General features: G+C 43.3%; 1 protein-coding gene across 1 annotated transcript in view; it reads right to left on the minus strand.

Annotated features, from left to right (window-relative positions):
- Positions 1–24,629, minus strand: part of TMEM135 (transmembrane protein 135) — a 473,935-nt gene that overhangs the window by 309,899 nt on the left and 139,407 nt on the right. Inside the window, exon 4 of the mRNA XM_077485022.1 lies at positions 444–477. Coding sequence (XP_077341148.1) covers positions 444–477 — 34 coding nt within the window. The remainder of the gene's footprint in view (positions 1–443; positions 478–24,629) is intronic.

Raw genomic sequence — 24,629 nt, forward strand, 5'->3', positions numbered from 1 at the left:
TTTTTGTTAATTTATTGCTGCAATACAAAACCCCATGGGGAACCTTTCCAATTGATGTTTAATTTTAATATTTTCAGAGCTGAAAGAACTTCATCAAGGGCTAAAAGGTGCCAGAAAAATTAGATTCAGTTTTAAATGGCTTTTGTCCCCCCCCCCCCCCCTAACATACAGAGAGGTCTCTAGTGTGTCCCCCCTTCCCCTTTAATCAGCAGAAACCTAAGCCCACAAATTCTCACACAGCTGTGAGAACAAAGATCTGTCCCTATCCATAGAACATAGTAATATCTGAGTGGAGAGACCACAATATCAGACTTTACAAGCTGGGTCGCAGCTCATGGGTTGCAACATGATGGTCAAATATTTTGAAAGTCTATTTGTAAAAAAATGTACACTTCACTGACATACTCTATATTCATTTTTGTATTTTATTTTTTATTTCTTACCTGGTTGGCCATGTATATGGTCAGAAGGCCCCTCCTGAAAAACAAATACACAGATGAAAGTACAGTAAAAAATGAGAATGAGTATCAAAAGTAGCATACCCTGTACACAACAGAACATGTCACAGAATAACGTTCTCTATAAGTGACAAATAGAACTACCCTTTCATTCCTCTGCATTCATTGCATAAGATTGTCAAGTAAGAGCAATGCAAACAAATCATCAAATTCAATCAAAAGAGAATTTCCCGCTAGATAGGTTCAAATCATTTAGTTCCGAATTAGCTTTTTATAGAATTTTGACAAATTCCTTAATTTGGAAATGTCTGAATTAACGAAAAACCCGTTTACCAAATTTTTCTGAATATTCGTAAATTCGAAAATCCGAAAATTCGAAAATCTGAAATAATAACTTAACTATTACTATTAAATTATAGGTATTGGAATTTCCTTTCAAATTTGACTGTTAGTGAACGTAACAAATACGAACTTATCCGAAGTTACAAATTATCCGAAATAACGAATGCTGCATCTAAACAAATGGAACGTAACAAATTAATATTAATAACAGTAATAATAAAAACTTTCTATTATTATTATTATTAATTTGTTCCATTCCATTTGTTTAGCTGCAGCATTCATTATTTCAGATAATTCGTAACTTCAGATAAATTTGTATTTGTTACGTTCACTAACAGACAAATTTGAAAGGAAATTCCAATACCTATAATTTAACCGCATGTCGACCGCCTCACAACGATATACGTCGGCAGAAGGGCTCGTACAGGCAGAATCACATACCTGTACGTTGCCCTTTAAGAGGCGGCCAACGAGCACACGCAGCAAGCTCCGTGAGTCACATTGCGGGTCCCGCGCACTCGATCTCTGTGGGGATACCCGCAATCACCTCACGGGGAGGAAGAATGGGGAGATGCTAATGTAAACAAGCATCTCCCTGTTCTGCCTAGTGACTGTGTCACTGATCTCTGCTCCCTGTGATTGGAGCAGAGATCAGTGACATGTCACACACAGCCACACCCCCCCCCACAGTTAGAAACACTCCCCTAGGACACACTTAACCCCCACACTGCCACCTAGTGGTTAACCCCTTCACCGCCAGTGTCATTTACACAGGAATCAGTGTATTTGTATAGCACTGATTGCTGTATAAATGACAATGGTCCCAAAAACGTGTCAAAAATGTCCGATGTGTCCGCCATAATGTTGTAGTCATGATAAAAATTGCTGATCGCCGCCATTAAAAAGCGTACAGGTTTAGCCAAGTGGTGAGGGCTGGACAGGTAAGCAAGCAGATTATGCCATTTCTGCCTTATTTTGGGTGAAACAAAAGAAATCAGAGAAAGCTTTGAAGCCAATATACTATCACACCATTTGTAGTCAGAGGACTTTATGTGGACATATAAAAAGGCTGAGTATCATATTAAATTCCATTTAAAACATATACAAAAATGGCGGCGCAACTAAATGAAAATTTCAGTGCCAAAACCGAAAACTCAGGATGCTCTTGGCCAGAACCAAAAAGGAGCATTTAAAAAAAAAAAAATATATATATATATATATATATATATATATATACATATATACATACACACACTGTATATTTGTATTATTTGTATTATATTTCAGATTTTTTATTAATATTATAAACTTAAATGAATATATTATTGTCTAATATTATTGTCACTTTCTGAAGTGGTGCTTAAAATCCTGCTTGCTGCATTTTTGTCCAGTTTTTTGGCCAAAAACAAAAAAAAAACACACCTCCCCATTAAAATTAATTGAAAACACAGCAAGAACACACCAAAAATGCACCCTTGTTGCGTTTTTGATGCAATTTTTGAGTCACATACCTATGAAAAAACACACCATAAGCAAAGTAAAATTGTGGCAAAATATCAGCACTTTTTTTTTTCTTTTGGCACAAAGCAGAAAGACCTTATTTTTGGCTGATAATTTTCGGCAGCCAAAATTTTGGTGCATCACTATACAAAAATGCCCACCAGCCACACTGAAGTCCGGGATCTCAAACTAACAACAGGCCGGCATGTACATTGGGGCCCAATAAGTGGAAGGTCTGGAAGAAAGCAAACCCAAAGAAAAAAGCATAGTTGTAATGCACATGTATAGTATAGGTAAGGCATAAAACAAGGGGGGTTGAAAAAAAATCCCGGACTTCAGCGTGGCTGGTGGGCACGTGGCTTAGCAAGGGGGATATTTCCAGATTTTTCCTCCAAAACAAACCCCTTGTTCCATCACCATCTTTTATATATTGTTTATCAACATACGGTGGGATGGGATTGGTGTGGGGCCCCGCGTTGTGATCCGATTTTTGGATGCTCGAACTTACTCATTTAGTGATTAGGATGTAAGTATATTATCTCTATGTATAATAAATTTTATATTTTTCTATACATTTTTTGATTTAATTATTATACTTATACCCTTCAGATTCCTCCACATGTGCTCCTGAAGAGGGATTTCCAAAATGCGTTGAGCCTGCATGTGAAATGTGTTTGGAATCCGTTGTGCTGTGTGATTTGGCCCCCCTGTAACACCTGGCTGATCCTGCCTGGCTACGCCCTCCCCCCCTGTAAACTGACCACAATAATCAGGGCTACTGAACCCTGACACCGTGGTCAGTTTACATGCCTCCGTCATATGCAGCTCTCCTCTCTGCTCCTGTGTCCTCCTCCCCCTACCCTCTCTGCCTGTCAGCTCCATTTGTGACTGTGTGAGCAGCCCCTTCCCTCCCCTTCTATCACTGTTCCGAGCAGCTCGCACATTACTGCTCCCAATCACTGCCAGCCCCTCTGCTAGGATTACATGGTGTATATACTATATGCCATTTTCTAAAATTCTTCTTATAAATACGGCTTTTCTTATCCTCGATCAGCGGTCACGTGACCGCTCGGCACTGTCTTCCTCCCATGTTTGTATTACAGAGTAGATAACATGCCTGCTCGGCAGAGATCAGAGGGAGAGCTCAGCCCCTCCCTCTGTAATACATACATCCCTTTCTCTTTATCAATTATCGGGGATGGAGTCTTGTGTACTGGATGGTCACAGCTCATATAAAGTCCCACTTGTATTTATCTCTTCCAATACATCGGAGGAACACAGTGTCGGGCGGTCACATGACCGCCGATCGGGGATAAGAAAAACTGTATTCATAAGAATTTTAGAAAATGGCATATAATATATACATACACACAAATATGTAATCCTAGCAGAGGGGTTGGCAGTGGCTGTGTGCACTGCCTTAAACACGTTAAGCCGGTCGGAAAGTTTGAATTTCGGCCAGTTCGGCAAGGACTGGCTGAGATTTGAACCATGCATGGGCAGGCTGAACGTACCCAAGTTTATTCACTGATTAACTTGATTTCAATGGGGAGCAGCGGTGGAGAATCGGTGAGTTCCCCGCTCCTTCACCACTCCAAAGAAGCTGCTGGCAGGACTTTTTCTGATGCCCTGACAGCGCAACGCTTTCACACTGGAGTGAACGGAGCAGCTGTTTTAGGGCGGTTTGCAGGCGCTATTTTTAACGCTATATCACCTGCAAAACGCCCCAGTGTGAAAGGGGTCTAATTGAAGGGAAAGTTAAAACATCTTCTTGTCTATGGCCTACGCCCTACAGGCTCTATACAATGACCGCCAAGGGCTACAGGCATCCGCTGAAGAGGTTTAAAGTAATGTTCCCAGGCCTGGTAATAAAGAAATGTTTTTGGATCCAGGGTGGTAACAGCTGACAGAACATATAAAGTAAACTTTTGCCCTGGTGCCTTATCAATAAGTATTGTTTAGTGAGAATGAAAAGGGTTAAGTGAAATCTGGGTCTGAGGCACCTCATTTTTTTCCCATGACTGTTTGTTTCCAGGCAGATATTTCAGCAGTAACGCAGACTTGGCTGTCCGGGAGGATACAGCTGCAAGTCAGAGGCCAGTACAGAGGAAAAGGTAGAGGCGAACATGTTCCTCCTATTTTCTACCTAGTCACACACGAGGACACGGGGAGCAAGCACAGTGCACGGCATGTGAAAAACCAGCCAAACACAACGGAATGCGCCCAGATATACGGAAATATGAACAGACTCAGGATATCTAAGGGAAATAAATATGCATTTCTTTGAATCAAGTCACTGTTTTAAAAAGCATGCGGTATTGAGATCACAAAATACAGCTAATTGTAGCAATTATTTTTGTGATGGCAGAGCAGCCAGTCAAGCACCTGACACAATTCAATATTTTAGGGGCAATTAAAGTTGTTTTAAAGCCTAATGCCACGTACACACAAGCGGAATGTTCCGACAGAAAAAGTCAGATGGAAGCTTTTCATCGAATATTCCGATCGTGTGTATGCCTCATCGGATTGTTTTTTTTGAAAATTCTAGAAATAGAACATGTTCTAAATATTTACGACGGAAACCAATTCCTATCGAGAAAACCGCTCGTCTGTATGCTGTTCAGACGGACCAAAAACGGCGCATGCTCTGAAGCAAGTACGAGACGGAAGCTATTGGCTACTGGATATTGAACTTCCCTTTTCTGGTCCCGTCGTACGTGTTGTATGTCACCGTGTTCTTGACGAACGGACTTTGGTGTGATCGTGTGTACGCAAGACAGTTTTGGCGGAATTCCGTCAGAAAAACCTTCAGAGTTTATTCCGATGGGAAAACCGGTCGTGTGTACAGGCCATTAGGCCGGGTTCACACTGGTACGATAAACGCTCCGACATTGGGAGCTCAATTCGCATGACGTGTGAAAATCAATGTTTCCCTATGGGAGCCGTCTTAACTGGTCCGACACGAGTCGGTCCAGCTTTGAAAATGCTCCCTGCACTACTTTGGTCCGACTTTGATCCTACTTGAATATCACTGAAGTCGGATCAAAGTCGGATCACCGTCTTGACTGATCTGACTTTGGCATGCGACTTGTGCTCTGATGATCCTGAAGGGGAACTTACCCTGAGCCCATCTCAATCCAGCAATGTATCCGAGTTCTTTGGCCGTCCGGGACTCTCCCTCCTGATTGGCTGAGACACAGCAGCAGGGTCATTGGCTCCTGCCGCTGTCAATCAAAGTCAGTTAGCCAAACAGGAGAGAGAGGGAGCAGGGCCGAACCGCAGCTCTGTGTCTGAATGGACACACGGAGCTGCAGCTCGGCTTGGATGCCCCCATAGCAAGCTGCTTACTCTGGGGGCACTCGGCGGGGGGGGGGGGGGGGCAGGAGCACCAAAGAAAGAGGGACCCGAGAAGGAGGATGATCCAGGCTGCTCTGTGCAAAACCACTGCAGAGAGCAGGTAAGTATACATTATAGAACAGTGTATATTCAGCACAATATAACAAAACATATTGGAAAAAGATAAATCCTGTGTAGATAAAAAATCATTTGCCTCTCAAACAAAATTCAATATAACATAACCAGTGTAGTGCAACTAATACAATCCATAATATATTCATTGTAAAGTCCCTATTTTTGGTAAAATTTGCATATTTGAATTGAAATGATAATTCATATAACCCTAGTGACTTCAGTGACCACCACCTCCAGCTGAAATGCGTCTCATCTCCAAACAGAGTCCTAATCGCCTGTAAGTATATCTTCCCAGGATCTCACTCCAACAGATGTCCTTGGACAACACTGACCTCCTCTTGGGATCTCAATTAGTCGCGTATAACCAAAAAATAATAAGGGGAAACCATAGTGCTCTCTGCTATGAAAATGTATTGTAAAACTATGTACAGGGATTTAAAATACTCACATAAATATGTGTAAAAATGTGCATATCATTATCAGCTCTCTATGCTGATACACAAGGAAGAAACATCCCGAAACATGACTCCTCCAACTTGTGTCCCAATTTTTTGTAATAAAGTTCTAGGGGTCATGTTTCAGGATGTTTTTTCCTTGTGTATCAGCATAGAGAGCTGATGATGACGATATGCTTGTTTTACACATATTTACCATAATTTTTGCTCGATAAGATGCACCTAGGTTTTAGAGGAGAACAAAAAAAAAAAAATCTGAACCAAATGGTCTCAATGTAGATGTGGAAAAAAAATTGACAGTCTTGTAGACTGTTTAATGGATAACAGCCTCTAAAAGTGCTATGTAAAAAGGCAGTTTATTGAATAATCAATGTGGTGAACTTTCATAGGATCTGCCAACCCAGTGAACCAGTCTCTATCCACAAGTCCCTGTGGCTATGTGACCATGCCTGTCCTCAAATGGAAAGGTCCCGGATGTGTCGGCGGTAGATCTGGAGACAGAGTGGATGGATAGGGTGGGGGAGCCGTGTGCCATCCTGGAGATGGATGTGGTAAGCCAGGCGTTGTTGCGGACCTCCCCATAGTGACACCATGCGGGGGCAGTGACTCCCGATGACATCACTCACTACACTGGAGGATAGAGCAGATGCCAATGGAGTGGTTGGAGAGGAGGCCTGGTCAACATTCGCTGCATAAGATGCACAGACATCCCCCCCCCCATTTTTTATTTTTGGGGGGAGCGAAAAATATGGTTTGTAAGTATTTTTTATCTCCGTACTTACAAACAAGATAGGGACTGTAGGTTTGTTCTTAAGTAGAATCTGTTTGTAAGTCGGAACAGGTACATTTTTTACATGTAGCTCTAACCAAAAAGCATTTTGGATAGCATAGGGAAGGGTTATCACCCCTGTAATGTTTGTTTTGCTGTCTGTGCCCCTGTACAGAAGATTTCACCTCACTTTCTTTCCCAATGACAACTGGATTTTGAAAATTTTGGGTTGCTGTGGAAACAAGGATTGGTGATAAAGCATCAGTGGAGTTACCTTTTTCCCCATAACAACTCTTACAGGAGTGAATTTCCTTCCTAGGGGTAGATTTCCACTCACTTCCTGTTGTCTCCCTCTGTTTGTAAGTAGGAGTCATTTGTAAGTTGGATGTTTTTAACTAGGGGACCGCCAATACATCGTTTTACAATAAATGTTCATAGCAGAGAGCACTATGGAGATATACTTACAAGCAAATGGGACTCTGTAACGGGGTTGTAGTTTGGAGGTGAGCAGACATTTCAGCTAGAGGTGGTGGTCACTGAAGTTGCGGGGTTATATGAATTATCATTTCAAATATTTACTTTGAGTTACACCACGGTGGAAATTTTACAAAAAATTGTGACTTTACATGCACCTTTTCCCCCTGAAAAATAGGGGGAAAATTGCGGGTACGTGTTATACGCCGACAGCGTACCTTGAAGGGGGACGAGTGCAGTCGGAAATCACTGAGCCTACATCTCCTCTCCAATTGGCTCTTCGACACGCAGTCCCGCTACCGCGTTGGACCAGTGTTCTGTCTATCGCAGGAGCTGGTCCAATGCCGGTGGAGGAGGCGGGACTGTGTGACTGCCAACTTAGAGTGAGGAAACAGATGATGGCTCCGTGATTTCATCCGAGATAGCACTGAGGGGGCAGATGGGCGCAGAACAGACTGCAGGTGGGCACGCAACAGGCTGCAGGTGGGCACGCAGCAGGCTGCAGATGGGCACGCAGCAGGCTGCAGGTAGGCACGCAGCAGGTGGCCACACAACAGGGTGCAAGTGGGCAAATAACAGGCTGCAGATGGGCACACAAAAAAGTTTTTTTCCCTGAAACTTCCCTCTTAAATTGGGGTGTGTGTTATAAATACGGTAATACATTATGGCTTGTAGTGCTTGCGCTACACTGGCTATGTTATATTGAGACAAGTATAACATGTTTATTATTTTTAAAGAAAAAAATACGAGACTTTAGTATCACTTTAAGTAAGTGTGCGGGTCACACTGAAGGAAGAGTATATTTAAAGGGATGCATCACAAAAAGTGAAGTTGTCCTTTAGTCACAGTTGATCAGTGTACAAAATGTCAAGCCATCAAGCTAAATTCCTCTTTCTCTAGGTTATAGTTTACAGATCACTTCTTAGTCGCTTCTTTTTTATCAATGACTCCCTGTGTACAGGAGGATTAACGTGGAAGTCGGGCACATGCCTGTGTAAATTAGAGTTTATTTAGCTATGGTCTAGAAAGAAAAACAGACCGGTTGTAAACAGGTGTTATTAAATGCGGAGTGCGGTTTATTCGATGAATTGCGGGCGGTGTGATTATAAAAGCTGCAAAAAAATATGCCTGCAAACCGGATTGGAAATGTTTTGTCTTAAACCAGTTAGAACTGAAGGCCTTGTAAAAACATTGTCACTGTGTAAATCCCATGATGTCTGCTGTTTTTCTCGTGTGACACGGCGTGACAAAACAAACTCTTCCTGCCCGAAGTTTTCTACAGAACTGTGTAACAGCAGGCTTATGATGATTGAGAAAGCACCATTCACACTGCCGCTGCTGGCTAATTACTGGCTATTCAGGGGCTTAACATGTGCTTAGGTTGGGATGATGGTGGTTATGTTATGGTTATACCTTTAATGACACAGCGCTGAAGAATGTGCAAACTCCAGCTTTTTTTTTTATTATTTTTTGTTTTTTAAACAGAGGGTGCAGATATTCATACAGCTACGAATAGAAAAGAGCTGTTTGTACAACGGCGTAGATATCACTCCGCTCTGTGAAAAATGCTACAGAACGTGTTGCTGTTCTAAAAATGTAGAATTACAATAAAGACAGAAAAATATATAAATACCAACAAACAAAAATAAAAGAAACTCAACTGTATCGTGAATTTAGTGTTGAAACAACCAATCGATTAATCGACAACTAATCGATGAAATGAATCGATTACTATTTTCATAATCGATCAATAACATAATGGGGATTTAAAAAAAAAAAAAAAAACTAAAATGAGCCCTTTATAGTACAAAAAGAGCAAATAATCGCTACTGTAAATATTACTTTCAGAGTAAAAAAAAAATTAACCCCAACGAATCGATTATGAAAATAATTGTTAGTTGCAGCCCCACATTAATTATAATAAAACAACTCAAAAAATGTTTCAATGAGAACCAGTTGCAACTGGGGGTTTTTTTTGGTGCTTTTTGCAGAAACGCACTACAGTTCATGTACATGGTTTCCTATGGGACACGTTCACATCTATGCTTTTTTCAGCTGCTGCATATTTGGAAAGGGTCAGGGACTTGTTTTTTTATGAGAAACTGTGCTTTTTTGGTTCAATGGAGAAGCTGCTGAAAAGCATGTAATGCGTTTTGCAGCAATTTGTGTTTTTTAATCTGCCCAACAATAAACTGGGCAAAAAAAAAAAATATGCAAAAATGCAAATCGCAGCAAAATCACATGCGCAAAAATCAAAACGCACAAAAAAAAAGCACTGCAGAAACAGATCAAACGCAAACTGCATAGGTGTGTACTGAGCCTTATGCTGGCCACGCGGTGCAATTTTCGACGAGAATATTCATATGAAAAATCTTTGTATGAAAGAATGTTGTTTGAAATTTTCAACTTGTTTTTAACATTCTGTTTTTAAAACGAATGTAATTTCTGAACAAAAACCACAAACACTGTCTGAAAATTCCTTTGACCGAGAAGTTTTCTATTATTTCCAAATTTTTCTGTCACTGTGGTTGAAAATGAACGTCTATTTGACCCCACTAACAATTAGAAAATTGAACGAACGTTCTTAAAATAAATATTTTTTTTTTTGAAGGAAGTTTTTTTTTTATATACCGGTATATAATATTTTTTTTTCTGTGTCTGATTATATTTACCAGATTTACCCCTTAACCCCTTCCCGCCGAGTGTACGCAGATGTGCGTACTCGGCTTCCGGGGGGTATACCGGGATGATGCCCGCACCTGCAGGCATCATCCCGGTACCGTTTTTTTCAGCAGGCTATTGGCTATCCAGCCATAACTACCGATGCGGCTAAAAGCCGCTCGCTGTTATGCCGGAGGAGCGGGAGGGGACTTCCCCCCTCCCGCCGCCTCCCGCCGCTGTTACCGGTGCTCCCGCTCGATCGGGAGCACCGTTTCACGTGCCGCTGCCTCCGGCTGCTGGGGAGGAACTGGAATGACGCCGTAATCGGCTTCGTTCCAGTCTCCTCATAGTAAACACGGAAGTGACGTCATGACGTCATGACGTCACTTCCTGTTTACTCAGCTGTCAATGGCGCCGGTTTTAAAAAAATATACGGTATTCAGAATTGCCATTTTCGGCGATCTGAATACATTGAAGTGTAAAGGAGGGGTGGGTGGTCTTTTAGACCCCCGATCCCTCCATAAAGAGTACCTGTCACCACCTATTACTGTCACAAGGGATGTTTACATTCCTTGTGACAGCAATAAAAGTGATCAATTTTTTTTTTTTTTTAAAAACAATTTAGTCATTTTAAAATAAATAAAATAAAAAAAGAAAATTTTTTTAAAGCGCCCGCCGTCCCCGCGAAGCAAAGAAAACGCATACAGAAGTCGCGCCTGCATATGTAAATGGTGTTCAAATCACACATGTGAGGTATCGCCGCGATCGTCAGAGCGAGAGCAATAATTCTAGCACTAGACCTCCTCTGTAACACTAACCTGGTAACCGTAAAAAAATAATTAAAGCGTCACCTATTGTGATTTTTAGGTACCGTACTTTGTCGTCAATCCACAAGTGCGTGCAATTATAAAGTGTGACATATTTGGTATCTATTTACACGGCGTACCGTTATCTTTAGCATTATGCAAAAAAATTGGGCTAATTTTACTTTTTTTTTTTTTTCTGATTAATGAAAGTGTCCCTTTTCCCAAAAAGTTGCGTTTAAAACACCGCTGCGCAAATACTGTGTGACATAAAATATTGCAACAATCGCCGTTTTATTCTCTAGAGTCTCTGCTAAAAAAATATATATAATGGTTGGGGGTTCCAAGTAATTTTCTAGCAAAAAATATGGATTTTAACGTGTAAACACCAAATGCCAAAAATAGGCTTAGTCATGAAAGGGTTAATAGTATATACTGTATATCTCCTCTAATAGTATATACAGTAGCTCTCTTCTAATAGAAAATAAAGTATCTCTCTTCTAATAATATATACAGTATAGCTCTTCTAATAGTATATACAGTATATCTCTTCTGTCAGTTATTCTCAGAGTGGATTCGATATTTTGCTCCCTAACCATATAGCTGGTTATTTATATATAGCACTGCATAGAGATATTTAAAAATAAATTGCCTTTTTTTTAAACTTTACATATTAACTAAATTATTCACCACACTTTTTTTTTAAGGTTATTAACCAATTAATCAAAACAATCGACCAACGAATCGATTATGAAAACAATTGTTAGTTGCAGCCCCACATTAATTATAATAAAACAACTCAAAAAATGTTTCAATGAGAACCAGTTGCAACTGGGGTTAAATAGGACAATAAACGTATAAAGTAAGATTTCCTACCTCATAGGGCATGACTAAAAATGCTACAGCCCGTCTCCGGGGCTCCCCCTTTCCCCAGCTGCATTACATGCTTTTATAATATTATTATTATTTTTATAATATTCTTATGTACTTTTCTTTTCCATAAATCTTCAGGCCGGTCATGTGACCCTCTTGGTCATTTGCCTCTTTAGATTTATTTCCAGTGGTGGGCAGTCTTCAAAGATGCAAAGAATGGGGGTGATGTGAGGACATCACTGCCACTTTCTGCATCATTGTACATTACTGCGAGGCGCCGTGATGATTGTGTCATTGCATAGGCACTCCCTGTGTGAGCCCCACAACTGTATATCTGCAGTGTGAGAGCATCTAAACAACTGCTAGTTATCATTAGATTTGAAGGGCACTGCTCACTGATGGCTGGCTGGAGAAGAAACTGTACCCAAAGGCCTACAGTGCAAGTATTTCTCTGCTTCTAAAAAGTAATTTGGTGGATGCGTGCTTTGTGCATCTCTCCTTCTTCCTGAATATTGCCCCCACCAGTCATTAGATCCCCAGAAACCAACTTAGACAAGAGGAAGCAAAGCCCAGCTTCTACCATGATGGCCAACTTCACACAGAAGCACAGTAAAGAACAAGGGATGATAAGTTAGTAATGGGGGAATAAACCACCTGCAGGAAGTGTACAGGCAATACCAATAGCTTTTTTTGTCCTCTGCCTGTCTTTGTGGGCAGGGGTCCCCAACCCCCCAGGCCACGGACTGGTACTGGTCCATGGCCTCTTTGCAGCCAGGCCACGAAGGCTGTGGAGTCAGCAGTGCAGCCTGAACAGAGAGGTGAACATCATCTCTCTCTGCCAGCCCTGCATCACTGCTGTCCCGGCCTCACAGCCACGAAGGCTGCTCTTTCACAGGTGCAGCGGGCGAGCAGAGAGATCTCTCTCCACCCGCCCTTACTCTGGGACCCAGTCAATGCAGCAATGGTGGCAAGTGACAAGCTGCATCTGGTGGCAAACGACGGTGGCCAGTGACACACTGCATCTGGTGGCAGACAATGTTGGCAAATGACACATTGCATCTGGTGGCAGGCAATGGTGGCAAGCGACATGCTCCATCTGGTGGCAGGTGACGGTGACAAGTGACACACTGCATGTGGTCGCAAGTAGTAAGCTGCATCTGGTGGCAGGCGATGGTAGCAGGTGACAAGCTGCATCTGGTGGCAAGTAACAAGCTGCATCTAGTGGCAGGTGACAAGCTGCATCTGGTGGCAGGCAACGGTGGCAGGTGACAAGCTGCATCTGGTGGCAAGTAACAAGCTGCATCTAGTGGCAGGTGACAAGCTGCATCTGGTGGCAGGCAACGGTGGCAGGTGACAAGCTGCATCTGGTGGCAAGTAACAAGCTGCATCTAGTGGCAGGTGACAAGCTGCATCTGGTGGCAGGCAACGGTGGCAGGTGACAAGCTGCATCTGGTGGCAGATGACTGTGGCAAGTATTGCGCTGCATCTGGTGGCAGACGAGGGTGACAAGTGACACGCTGCATCTGGTGGCAGACAACAGTAGCAAGTGACACGCTGCATCTGGTGGCAGATGACTGTGGCAAGTATTGCGCTGCATCTGGTGGCAGACGAGGGTGACAAGTGACACGCTGCATCTGGTGGCAGACGACGTTGGTAAGTGACACATTGCTTTTGTTCTATTCAGAATATATATGGCCTCTAGACCTACTCTAGTGTCCAGAATAGCAAACAAAGGCTTTTCCAACTGGCCATTTAAAACAGGGGATCTAAGTGCAAAACCTTTTCTTGTCCGTTTGCACAGCATGTCTGTTTTTAGCATTGTCCACACCCCAGGAAATCCTCATCACAAGAGAATATCCTTAAGGCATTCCATTTATGTCAGCCAACCAAACATAACCTTACACTTTTTTTTTTTTTTTTTTTTTTTCCAGGCAGGGAATCCACGTGTTCCCTAAAATTGAAAGATTTTCATTAGTTCTTTCTTCTAAGACTTCTTCATTTAAGATAAACCGTGTCCCCGTCCTTTTCTATTGCTTCCTTTTTTCAGTTTTACAAAAATTTGTTTTGTTATAGAGAGACGTGTAAAGGATTGCCAAAGTAAGTTTAGGCTACTGGAACAGTTAAACGTTTTAGAAATATTCAAATACCAAGTAAAAATGGGATTATAAAGGTGACACACACACACACATATAAATTAATATAAGCTGCGTGCTCCCGCCGAAGTTACCGCAGCCTAACCCGAAAGCTCCCGATTGCTTCTTTCAGCCAATCACGATGGTCACGTGATCTTAAACCCTGCCCCACTTCCCAAAATCCTAAACCTCTTAAAGGGCTGGGAGGCACTGGCACAAAGAGGTTAAGTTTAGATATGTGATACGTGGAGTTTTGGGTTACAGTTCATATGTTTTCCCCACTATCTTTCTTTGCTGAAAAAAGCCTGTTGTTAACAATCCTATTTTTTACATCTCCATGTTAAAGGGGTGCATTAAGGTGAAAAAACATCCGACGATACCGCCCCCCCCAGCCCTCCCGTTTTACTTACCTAAGCCCGTTTACCTGGTGCGCTCGCCCCGATCTCCTCTTCGTCGCTCAGCCTGGTCGTTGAGTGGCTGGAGTGGATGGATTGAAAGCAGCGCAGCCATTGGCTCGTGCTACTGTCAATCACATCCAATGATGCTGCGCCTGCCGGGGGGCGGGGCGAATGATACAGTGAGTGGCTATAGCCGCCGGCTGTATCACGGGAGCGCGCCTGCAAGAACTAACCACCATGCAAGAGCGCTCACATGAAGGTGCTTAGTTCTTGCGGGGAGGAGCCGAGACAGCCGCCGAGGGACCCCAGAAGACCAGGTTCGGGGGCCACTCTGTGCAAAACAAGCTGCACAGAGGAGGTAAGTATATCATGTTTGTTATTTATAAAAAAAAAAAAATAATTACCTTTACAACACCTTTCAATAGTTGTAAAGCGAATCATAATAAAAATATAACTTCAGATTAAAAAGCATGCAATAAAAGATCCTCTATGTAATAAAGATGTTCCTACTCACTAAACTGATCTCTGAATTAAAAAAAAAAAAAAAAAAAACGCAAAGTCCTGTCTCAATGCGCCTTTTACCTTAAGCCAATGGTTCACAACCTCAGTGCTCAAGTACCCCCAACAGCTTAGTATTTTGGACAGCTATTGTATCTAATGGCGAGTACACACGACCGGTTTTTCCATCAGAATAAACTCTGACGGTAGTTCTGACGGAGTTCCGCTGAAACTGACTTGCCTACACACGATCACACCCAAGTCCGACCGTTTAGAACGTGGTGACGTACCACAAGGAATAGAAAAGGGAAGTTCAATAGCCAGTAGCCAATGGCTGCCCGTGCGTAGTTTTTGGTCCGTCAGAACAACATACAGACAAACGGTTTTCCCGATAGGAATTGATTTGGTCGGAAAGATTTAAAACATGTTCTATTTCTAGGTCCGTCAGAATTTTCGGGGGGGGGGGGGGGGGAAGTCAGCTGAAGCCCACACATGATCGGAATATCCGATGAAATGATTCCGTCTGAATTTTTCTGCCGGAAAGTCCGACCGCGTGTACACAGCATAAGAGAAATTCCCAAAACATGGCCTGTTGGGGGTACTTGAGGACTCAGTTTGATAACCACTGCCTTAAAGTGGTTGTAAACTCCCCTGCCCAAATTTACCGCATGTAAAGCGTTTTGCAATGACTTACTTGTAAGTTGCTTTAAACATTTTAAAAATTGCGCTGTTTAGGAGCTCTCGCCGATATCTTTTTCAGTGACATCACTCGTGCATGCGCATTTTGTTCCTCATTTATGGCACACTCAGCAAGACGTCAGTCTACACATCTATGTGCCGTGCCTCTGATAGCAGAGCTCCACGGCATCACAATCCCACGAGATCCCAGTGTTCTTGAAACACCCCATGTGACCAGCTACGTCACAGGGGGGTGTGAACAAGGACATTCACGTTTAACACTGGGAGGATATTTGCATGTGTGCTCTTATTTGTTTGCCGGGCCGTTGCCATGATAACGGTATACTAAAATGAGGCTTGGTTATTCTTCACTGAGCATGCCCCGAGATTCTGGCTTTGACAGAGAGGAAAAGGCGGAAGTACAGATGAGACTGGAGTTGGAAGGCAACTGTAAAGATGGCTGTTGGCTTAGGCAGGAACAGATAAAAAAGAAGCCATGCTGCAGAAACAGTAAGAAAGCTCCTAGAACGCTAATTGTTATACTGGTGAATTTATAAATGATATACATAGCAGCCATATGATTACTGGGAATATTTCTTCTGAGTTGACTTCCTCTTTAAGCCACATCCAAGTGACCCTTCAACCCAGAGTCTTCTCCTCTTCTGTTTACTTCCTGCTTGAGGTCCTTCTTTGGGGGGTTCACGTCACTGCCTGAGTGGCATGGACACTTTCTATTGTATGTTTGGCAGCGAGGTCCTCTCAGGAGAGAGAGGAGAATGAACATCATCACAGGTGGATGGCAGGTGGTTTTGGGCACCATCACAGCTCTGGCTTTGTGGTCCCCAGTGACCTGGAAGGTGGATTTAGGTGATTATTATTGGCTTCACAAGGTAAGGGGGGAAAAACGACTGTCAGGATGGGTTAGAGCAGGGGTAGCGAACCTTGGCTCTCCAGCTGTTTTGAAACTACAAGTACCATGAGAAATTGCAAGACCCTGACAATCACAGGCATGACTCCTAGAGGCAGAGGCATGATGGGCTTTGTAGTTTCAAGACAGCTGGAAAGCCAAGGTTAGCCAAGGTTCCCTACCCCTGGGTTAGAGTTGGAGGAAGAGGTGGGTAAATTATAGGTTTATACTGGATTGGGGCTTTAAATAAAATAGACCCAAAACCATTATAGTTTCCCTTTAAGGTGCCTCTTCCCAGGCTTAGTAATTTTTGTGCTTGCTGGATCACATTCTTATATGCATTCCCCAAGCACCAGTCATCTTACAGCGCTCAAAGAAAAAGAATGATCCATTATGTTACAGATTATGTGTGTAGTAAATAAAATTATTTGTGTGCATCTACAAGGTAAACTGAAGCCCAAACAAAAGGAATGAAAAAGCTCAGTAATTATAGTTCTATAATGACATATCCTGCTGCACAGAGTTTAAGCAAACAGGTCATGTGAACAGGATGAATCATGGTCATTATTCCTTGAAGACATATAGGTATTTGGCACGCAGCAACAGTCATCCTGGAAATTCAGAAATTACCTAGACCAAGAGAAAAATTCAGCTGGGAAGGGTCGTATGGAAAGAAAATTACCAACAAATGCGGATTAAATATAGACCTTGCAACTTGATGATAGCTTGGTGCAAAGTCTACTGAATTCCTGAAAGTCAATACATTCACCTTTTACGAAGGAAAAGCTCCAATTCAGGTAAAATGGCCAGTAATTTGGCACTTGATACGAGCAGGAAGTCATAAAGAGAACTGCTACTCGGTTTCACACACTTTACATGACATTACAAAACCATTAATGAAACAAACCTATGAATGCAATGCTTTCATGGGTTTGTTTTACATTCACTCTTATTTTAAAAATGATCATGTCCTAGCCGAAGCCCCGTCTAGCTATTCAGATAGACCAGTGGTCTCCAAAGTGTGGCTTTTTGTTTACTTTTATCTGGCATTTGGGCACTACTCTTCCCACTGAAACGAGACAGTATTCTGCCAACCGACATTAACAATGGGGCACCATTTCTCCCACTAACACCAACGATGGGGCACTAGTCCTCCACCTAATACCAAACGTGGTGATGTTTACTCCCACTGATGTCAGGAAAATCTCCACCCCTGCTGGTTACAGTCTGGCCTCTCTAAAGTTTGAAGGACAATAAACTGGCACTTTGTTTAGAAAGCTTGGAGACCACAGACTAAAATATAGATTTCAATCACATGACCACTGGAGCTCCACCCACCCATTAACACTCACTGGCCACTTTATTAGGTACACCTGTTTAATTGCTTGGTAACACAAAACCAAGCATCAGAATGGGGAAGAAAGAAGAGTTAAAGTGGTTGTAAACCCTTACAACACACTTTGACCTACAGGTGAGCCTAGATTAAGGCTTACCTGTAGGTCCAAGAAATATCTCCTAAACCTACACGGTTTAGGAGATATTTGCCCAAAAGACAGCACCGCTGTCTTCAGGCACTGAGCGCGGCATTTTCAACGACGGAGCGGCCGCGCGTTTCGGCTCCCGTGCGCATGCGCGGGAGTGACGTCATCGCGGCTTCGCCGAATGACAGCAGCGGAGCTGCGAGACCCCTTTGAGAAGATGGATGCGCCGGACTACAGGGGACAGCGGTGACTTCGCTGGCTCATGTGTCAGGTAAGTGACACATTATGGACTACTGTGGGATGCATAGTGGTCCATTATGCTTTGCCTTTGCAGGGAATGAAAGAGGAAGTAAACTCATCAGGGTTTACTTCCTCTTTAAGTGACTTTGAATGTGGCATGGTTGTTGGTGCCAGACGGGCTGGTCTGAGTATTTCATAAACGGCAGATCGACTGGGATTTTAAAGCACAACCATCTCGCCAGTTTACAGAGAATAGTCCAAAAAATATCCAGTGAACAGCAGTTGTGTGGAGGAAAATGACTTGTTGATGTCAGAGATCAAAGGAGAATGGGCAGACTGATACAACCAAGGTATGCAGAATACCATCTCTGAACGCGCAACACATTGAACCTTGAAGCAGATGGCCTACAGCAGCCGAAGACTACACCGGGTGCCACTCCTGCCAGCTAAGAACAGGAAACAGAAGTTACAACTTGCACAGGCTCACCTAAATTGTATAGAAGATTGGAAAAATGACTGGTCTGATGGCTCTTGATTACAGCTGTGGCATTTAGATGGTAGGGTCAGAATGTGGTGTAAACAACATGAAAGCATGGATCCATCAATGGTTCAGGCTAGTGGTGTAACAGTGTGGGGGATATTTTCTTGGCACACTTTGGGCCACTTAGTACCAATTGAGCATTGTTTGAATGCCACGGCCTACCTGAGTATTGCTGCTGACCATGTCCATCCCTTTATGACTACAATGTACCCATCTTCTGATGGATCCTTCCAGCAGGATAATGCACCATGTCACAGAGCGCCAATCATCTCACCACTGGTTTCTTGAAGATGACAATGAGGTCACTGTACTCCAATGGCCTCCACAGTAAACAGATCCCAATCCAATAGAGCGTCTTTGGGATATGGTTAAATGGGAGATTCACATCATGGATGTACAGCTGACAAATCTGCAGCAACTGCCCAATGCTATCATGTCACTATGGACCAAAATCTCTGAGGAATGTTTCCAACACCTTGTTGGATCTATGCCATGAAGAATTAAGGCAGTTTTGAGGGCAAAAGGGGGTCCAACCGGGAAATAGCAAGGTGTACCTAATAAAGTGCCCAGTGAGTATATATGCAAGCACATGCACATAGGTTTAATGTCACTTTAAGGACTGGTAAGCTGCAGCATATTGTTTTTGTGTTTAACACTGCTTTAAATTTCTCTATCTGAAACCGTCATGTGTTTTACACGCCATGATCTTTGTGTAAGTTGAATAAATATAAACCATCAACCAGTCTGATGACTCCTCCAAGGAGTTACACATAAATGAATCTGTTCCTCGTCCACATACAAACTCCAGAGACAAATGACCTGCTCTCTCCATTTCCTCAAGTAGTAGCTGTAGTTTGTTATGGTCTTCAGAGCCAAGACAGCTTAAGCCAATAAAGTAAAAAACATTTTTCTCTGACTCCATCGCTTGTTTCGTTATCCAGCAGATGCCAGGGATCTAAACTCTGCTTCTAATGCCTCTTCTGAACCAGGCTGTACATCTGGTAGTTTTCAATCCACATATTGCTTGAATCTGGCGTGCAAGATCTTGAGTATTACCTTATTAGCATGTCAGATAAGTGACACTACTCAGTCACTTGAGCACTCTGTAGAGCAATGGAATTCTAGTGTCAGGATACCCGATATACACAAACCTGTGCCGGCTCTATGGCTCAACAAGTAGTGAAGCACGGATGAGGATAACAGTCCTGGAGCTTAAAGTGTTAGTTCACCTTTACAGAAAAAAGGTGAACACTCTAACCCCCCCCCCCCCCCCCCCAGTCCTTGCTGTACCCACTCTGGTGGCTGCCGAGTTGTCAGTGCCATGCAGAGGTCCAGGGATTTAAAATCCTTACTCCTACTCTACTCTTATATTTCCACCACTTCCCTGATGAACCGGAGCAATTCTGACTGATCAGCAGTGATACAGCATTGATCAGAGTCGACAGTTCAGCACTCATAGTACAGTGAACAACGTACAGAGCGGACCCCCGAACTCTGCACTCCGTACAGAGCAGACCCCCGAACTCTGCACTCCGTACAGAGCAGACCCCCGAACTCTGCACTCCGTACAGAGCAGACCCCCGAACTCTGCACTCCGTACAGAGCAGACCCCCGAACTCTGCACTCCGTACAGAGCAGACCCCCGAACACTGCACTCCGTACAGAGCAGACCCCCGAACACTGCACTCCGTACAGAGCAGACCCCCGAACACTGCACTCCGTACAGAGCAGACCCCCGAACACTGCACTCCGTACAGAGCAGACCCCTGAACACTACTGATATAAATTAATAAAATAACATCTTTTTGAGGACTGTTTTGTTCATAGCTATCCATATGTAAAGTAAAACCAAAGACTTTTGAAGTCTTACTGGTACCTAAAAACCTGGTGGTGATGATGATTTCAACAGTCTAGTGAAGGTGGTATGGGGACATATTGGGCCATCCATTGGGGCTTGTTCTGTAATTGTAAAAAAGTTAAGATCTGAGCGATGGACAGCTAGCACTGTGAGCCGATCAGGCACCAAAGAACTGCACAGCCCAATGTTTTCAGGCACATGGATCTTGGTTACAGGTGGAAGGATCACAGGGATGACCTCATCAGTGTACCACCAGTCCAATATTCTATCAGTATTCTGGTGTGGAGAGGCGACAAAGCTCCCACTGCTTATCTGCTTTAAAAACGAAAAAACTGCAAACAGGCAGAAAAGACATGGAATCTCTCCTCTGCAATAAAGTACACTTACCTGCCTAGTCACAATCCTATGTGGAATGTACACTGAGCTGCACATGCACAGCTCAGTTCATATTGCAGCACTCTTACATTATGCCAGGATGACTGCATTCCCTTTCATCACAGGTGATTTAAGGGGATTTTCTGTGGCAAGCACAATCCCCAGAGATACCCAAAGGTTAAAAATACATTGGGAACATGATGGCTCTTTCTGAATCATTGTAAAGTTTATATGGCTATAGAATATGGCTTGCATTTCCCACTATTCACACTATTATGCAAGCAAAAAAAACAGGAAAAGCCATTCTTCTACAGTAAAACGCAAACTAACTAAAATAAGCACAGCCACTGAAGAAAAGAGTTCTCCGACCAGTATAAATGTGTTATAATAATTACCTCCTATCCAAAAAAAAAAAGTGGTCAAGCTTTAATAAAATAAAAAAAGGAAAGGAGAGAATGGCAGCAATGTAAGATAGAGATCTGTAACTGTGACTTTGAAATAACAAAGCCCTTATGGCTGATGTTTAAATCTTAGTTAATCTTTCCCACCCACCAATTTCCTCCTGACAGTTGGTTTCCAGCTGTGAGACGCTGGAGCAAAAGTTCACCTCAAAGCGGCGAGGGCAGATTAACTTTCATAGCAAGATATGTATAATCAGACAGCAAGTCACCGCTGGGTTTGTTTGCACTGCAGTGTTATGTCTCACAACACGTATACAGACACTCAGCTGGATACCCGTGTGGACAGCGAGGACGGCTAAAACTGACAGGCTATGCATTGCTCCAACACAAATAACGTGTGTGTGTGTATAATATCTGGATATACATATACACAAGTGTACAACCATATCTGAAGGTACACGTCAGTCAAATACAAAAATCTTAAAACATTTGTTGCTTTTGCAATGCCATGTATTGTTAATAGTAGGCTTGTACCAATACTCCCCCAAGTACTCACCGACACTTTTTTTATTATGTCATGTGACCGTGGCACTAACATGCAGCAGTGTCTTTTTTTTTTTTTACAATTTTATTTTCTAGTTATTTTTTTTTTTAAAACAATTCTTTCATTTTTTGTGGGCGGGCATGTGTGTGTGTGCGCGTGTGTGCGTGTGGGGGGGGGGGGGGGGGGTGGTTCAGTGTTTGTGTTTTGTTTTTACAATTTAACTTTTAAATATTTATAACTTTGTTTTGTTTTTTTTTCTCAGCCCTTTTGGAGGGAGGGGCTTTGGTGAGATATCAGGAGTCTAAACAGACCCCTGATATCTCCCCTTTGAGACAGGGAAAGGGACTAAGGACACATATTCCCCAGTCCCTTTCTCTGCAGCCTTAGCTGCACTGGAGATGAACGGACAAGAATGAATGAATGAATGAAATACTTGTATAGCGCACAATGCGAACAAGAGACAGCGCCTTCTCTCCATTCATAAACTGAAGCATCGTAAACACAGTTGCTCAGTTACGAATGGACAGTCAGTGATCACATTGCATGTGCATTCAGAAAAGGAAGGATCCTGACAGATCCAGGACAGGAGAGGGCACCAGAGGAGGAGGAGCTGGAGAGCACACAGGGGGACCCGGAGGACAACACGGATCGGGACCCAGGGGACACGGGGAGCAGGGGGGGACCTGGAGGAAGACACAGGGGACATGAGTAGCACAGAGGGGGACTTAGAGCAGGACACAAAGACCTGGGGAGCACAGAGGGGGACTTGGAGCAGGACACAAAGACCCAGGGAGAACAGAGGGGAACACAGAGGAGGACACAGGCGACATGGGGAGCAGAGGGGGACCTGGAGGAAGACACAGGGGACATGAGTAGCACAGAGGGGGACTCTGAGCAGGACACAAAGACCTGGGGAGCACAGAGGGGGACTCGGAGCAGGACACAGGGGACAGTCGGAGCGGCTGTGGAGGCAGTTACAAGCACAGATCTCCCTGACAGCTGCAGGAGGGAGAGGAGCAGAAGTGGCCGTCAGAAAAGCTATACAGGGAGATCGGCTCTTGTAACTGCCCCCACCGCTGCACCGATCATGTCGGAGGCTGCCCCGGTCAGCTGATCATGCACCGGAGAATTTGCACGAGTACACGTACTCATGCAAATACGTGGTATCGATGCAACCCTAGTTAATGGTGCCCCAAATGGGACAAGCAACACAAGTTTTTGCATGCAAAAAACACAGCAAACATGCAAACCTCAAAAAGATACTTGAGCTTCTTTGTCACATTTGTTCCTTTTAAGGTAGCACTTTTAATGAATATGCATGAAACGCACACACCCGACACACTACATAGTATGAATTGGGCTAAGGGGTGCCGTGGCACGACTATCTTTCAGTCAGCCCGAGACAATCAATTGATTCCCATAACCATGCTAACAGCGTGGATGGAGGAATCCCCACTGTTGACTACTGTATTCAGGCAGCTGTGGCACTCACTGGCACTGCCGAACAGTGATTGCATCTCATAGGATTTTTGGATGATCATTTCCACCTGGGCTGCATTTCAGTTGTGTCTTCACCCACTGTCCGGGTGCTACACAGCACCATAATAAAGTAAAAAGGTGAAAAACATCAGGCTTTGAGGGGGTAAATAACTCACTGACTCACCAGTATGGTGTTGGGTATGCCTAATGGAGATGTGAAAAAAGAAAAAAACAGTGGTATATTGCAGACTGTTAAAAAGTAGGAAATGATTTACCATGCTGTGTAGTATACAAAAAAGTTTAATGAAACTCGTTGAAGAAATATTGTGGAATTACATCCACTTAGAAAAAAACCTCACCTTCCAAAAACTGAACAACAAAACATGCAAACAACAAAACATAAACAACAATCCAGATTGCTGCCCAGTGTGATAGAGGGAATCAAAGTTTCTACCTGGAAATATAGAACTACCACTTAGATGTATGAGTATAATCATGCATCCAGTGTTGCTTTGAAGAAAAAAAATGATTCTAATGGAAGAAAACACTGGGGGGGGGGGGGGGGGATTATAACAGAATAGCAAGTAGAGAGGTAGTGGATTGATCTAATGGCTAATCTATATCAGGGGTAGACAACCTTAAAGAGGTGGAGATACCTGAACAACATGGGAGACGTCAAAGATCACCAGGCAGTGTCACCTCCTCACACTGGATTTAAACCTCTAATTGCTGTACTACCACTTTGCAATCACGTGCATTGCATGGCAATCATGGGTTTCAATTAGGTGGAGACAATGCAACATATTGCCTCCTAACCACCTGTCAAAAACACTTGGATCACTTTCCAGAGGAGTAGCAGTGCCTGCTGCACTTGTGAATGAGCCCTTAGTTGCATAAGGCAGCGGCACTCTTAGGGCTTGTTCACATGTAAAGTTGGGGGGGTGGTTGATTTTACCGCCCCCAATCCCTACCTCCTTTGGTGTACACATGCCACAGTGGGAATTAAGCCCCCTCTTCCTTTTGGTGGGTGCTACCGCCTGCCAATCACAACTAATTCAAATAACTAGGGTCACTCATCAAGCGCCCCCTCAACTGCATGCTTCTGTGGGGTCCAAGGGGTTAAAGCAGGTGGTGAGAATGTAACGCAATGCTGCAATTACGCCAATTGTATTGATTCACACTGACCTGAAGATCTATTTTTCTGCTGCTGGCAGCACTCTGGAGACCACTAGCCAGGATAAAAGGTGGAGTGCAGTTGGTTTTACTCCGCACAGGACAGGAGTCGGCACTA

The sequence above is a fragment of the Lithobates pipiens genome, unplaced genomic scaffold (genome assembly GCF_037356315.1).
Source record: "Lithobates pipiens isolate NorthernLeopardFrog02 unplaced genomic scaffold, aLitPip1_a1.2 Scaffold_17, whole genome shotgun sequence".
Lineage (NCBI taxonomy): Eukaryota > Metazoa > Chordata > Amphibia > Anura > Ranidae > Lithobates > Lithobates pipiens.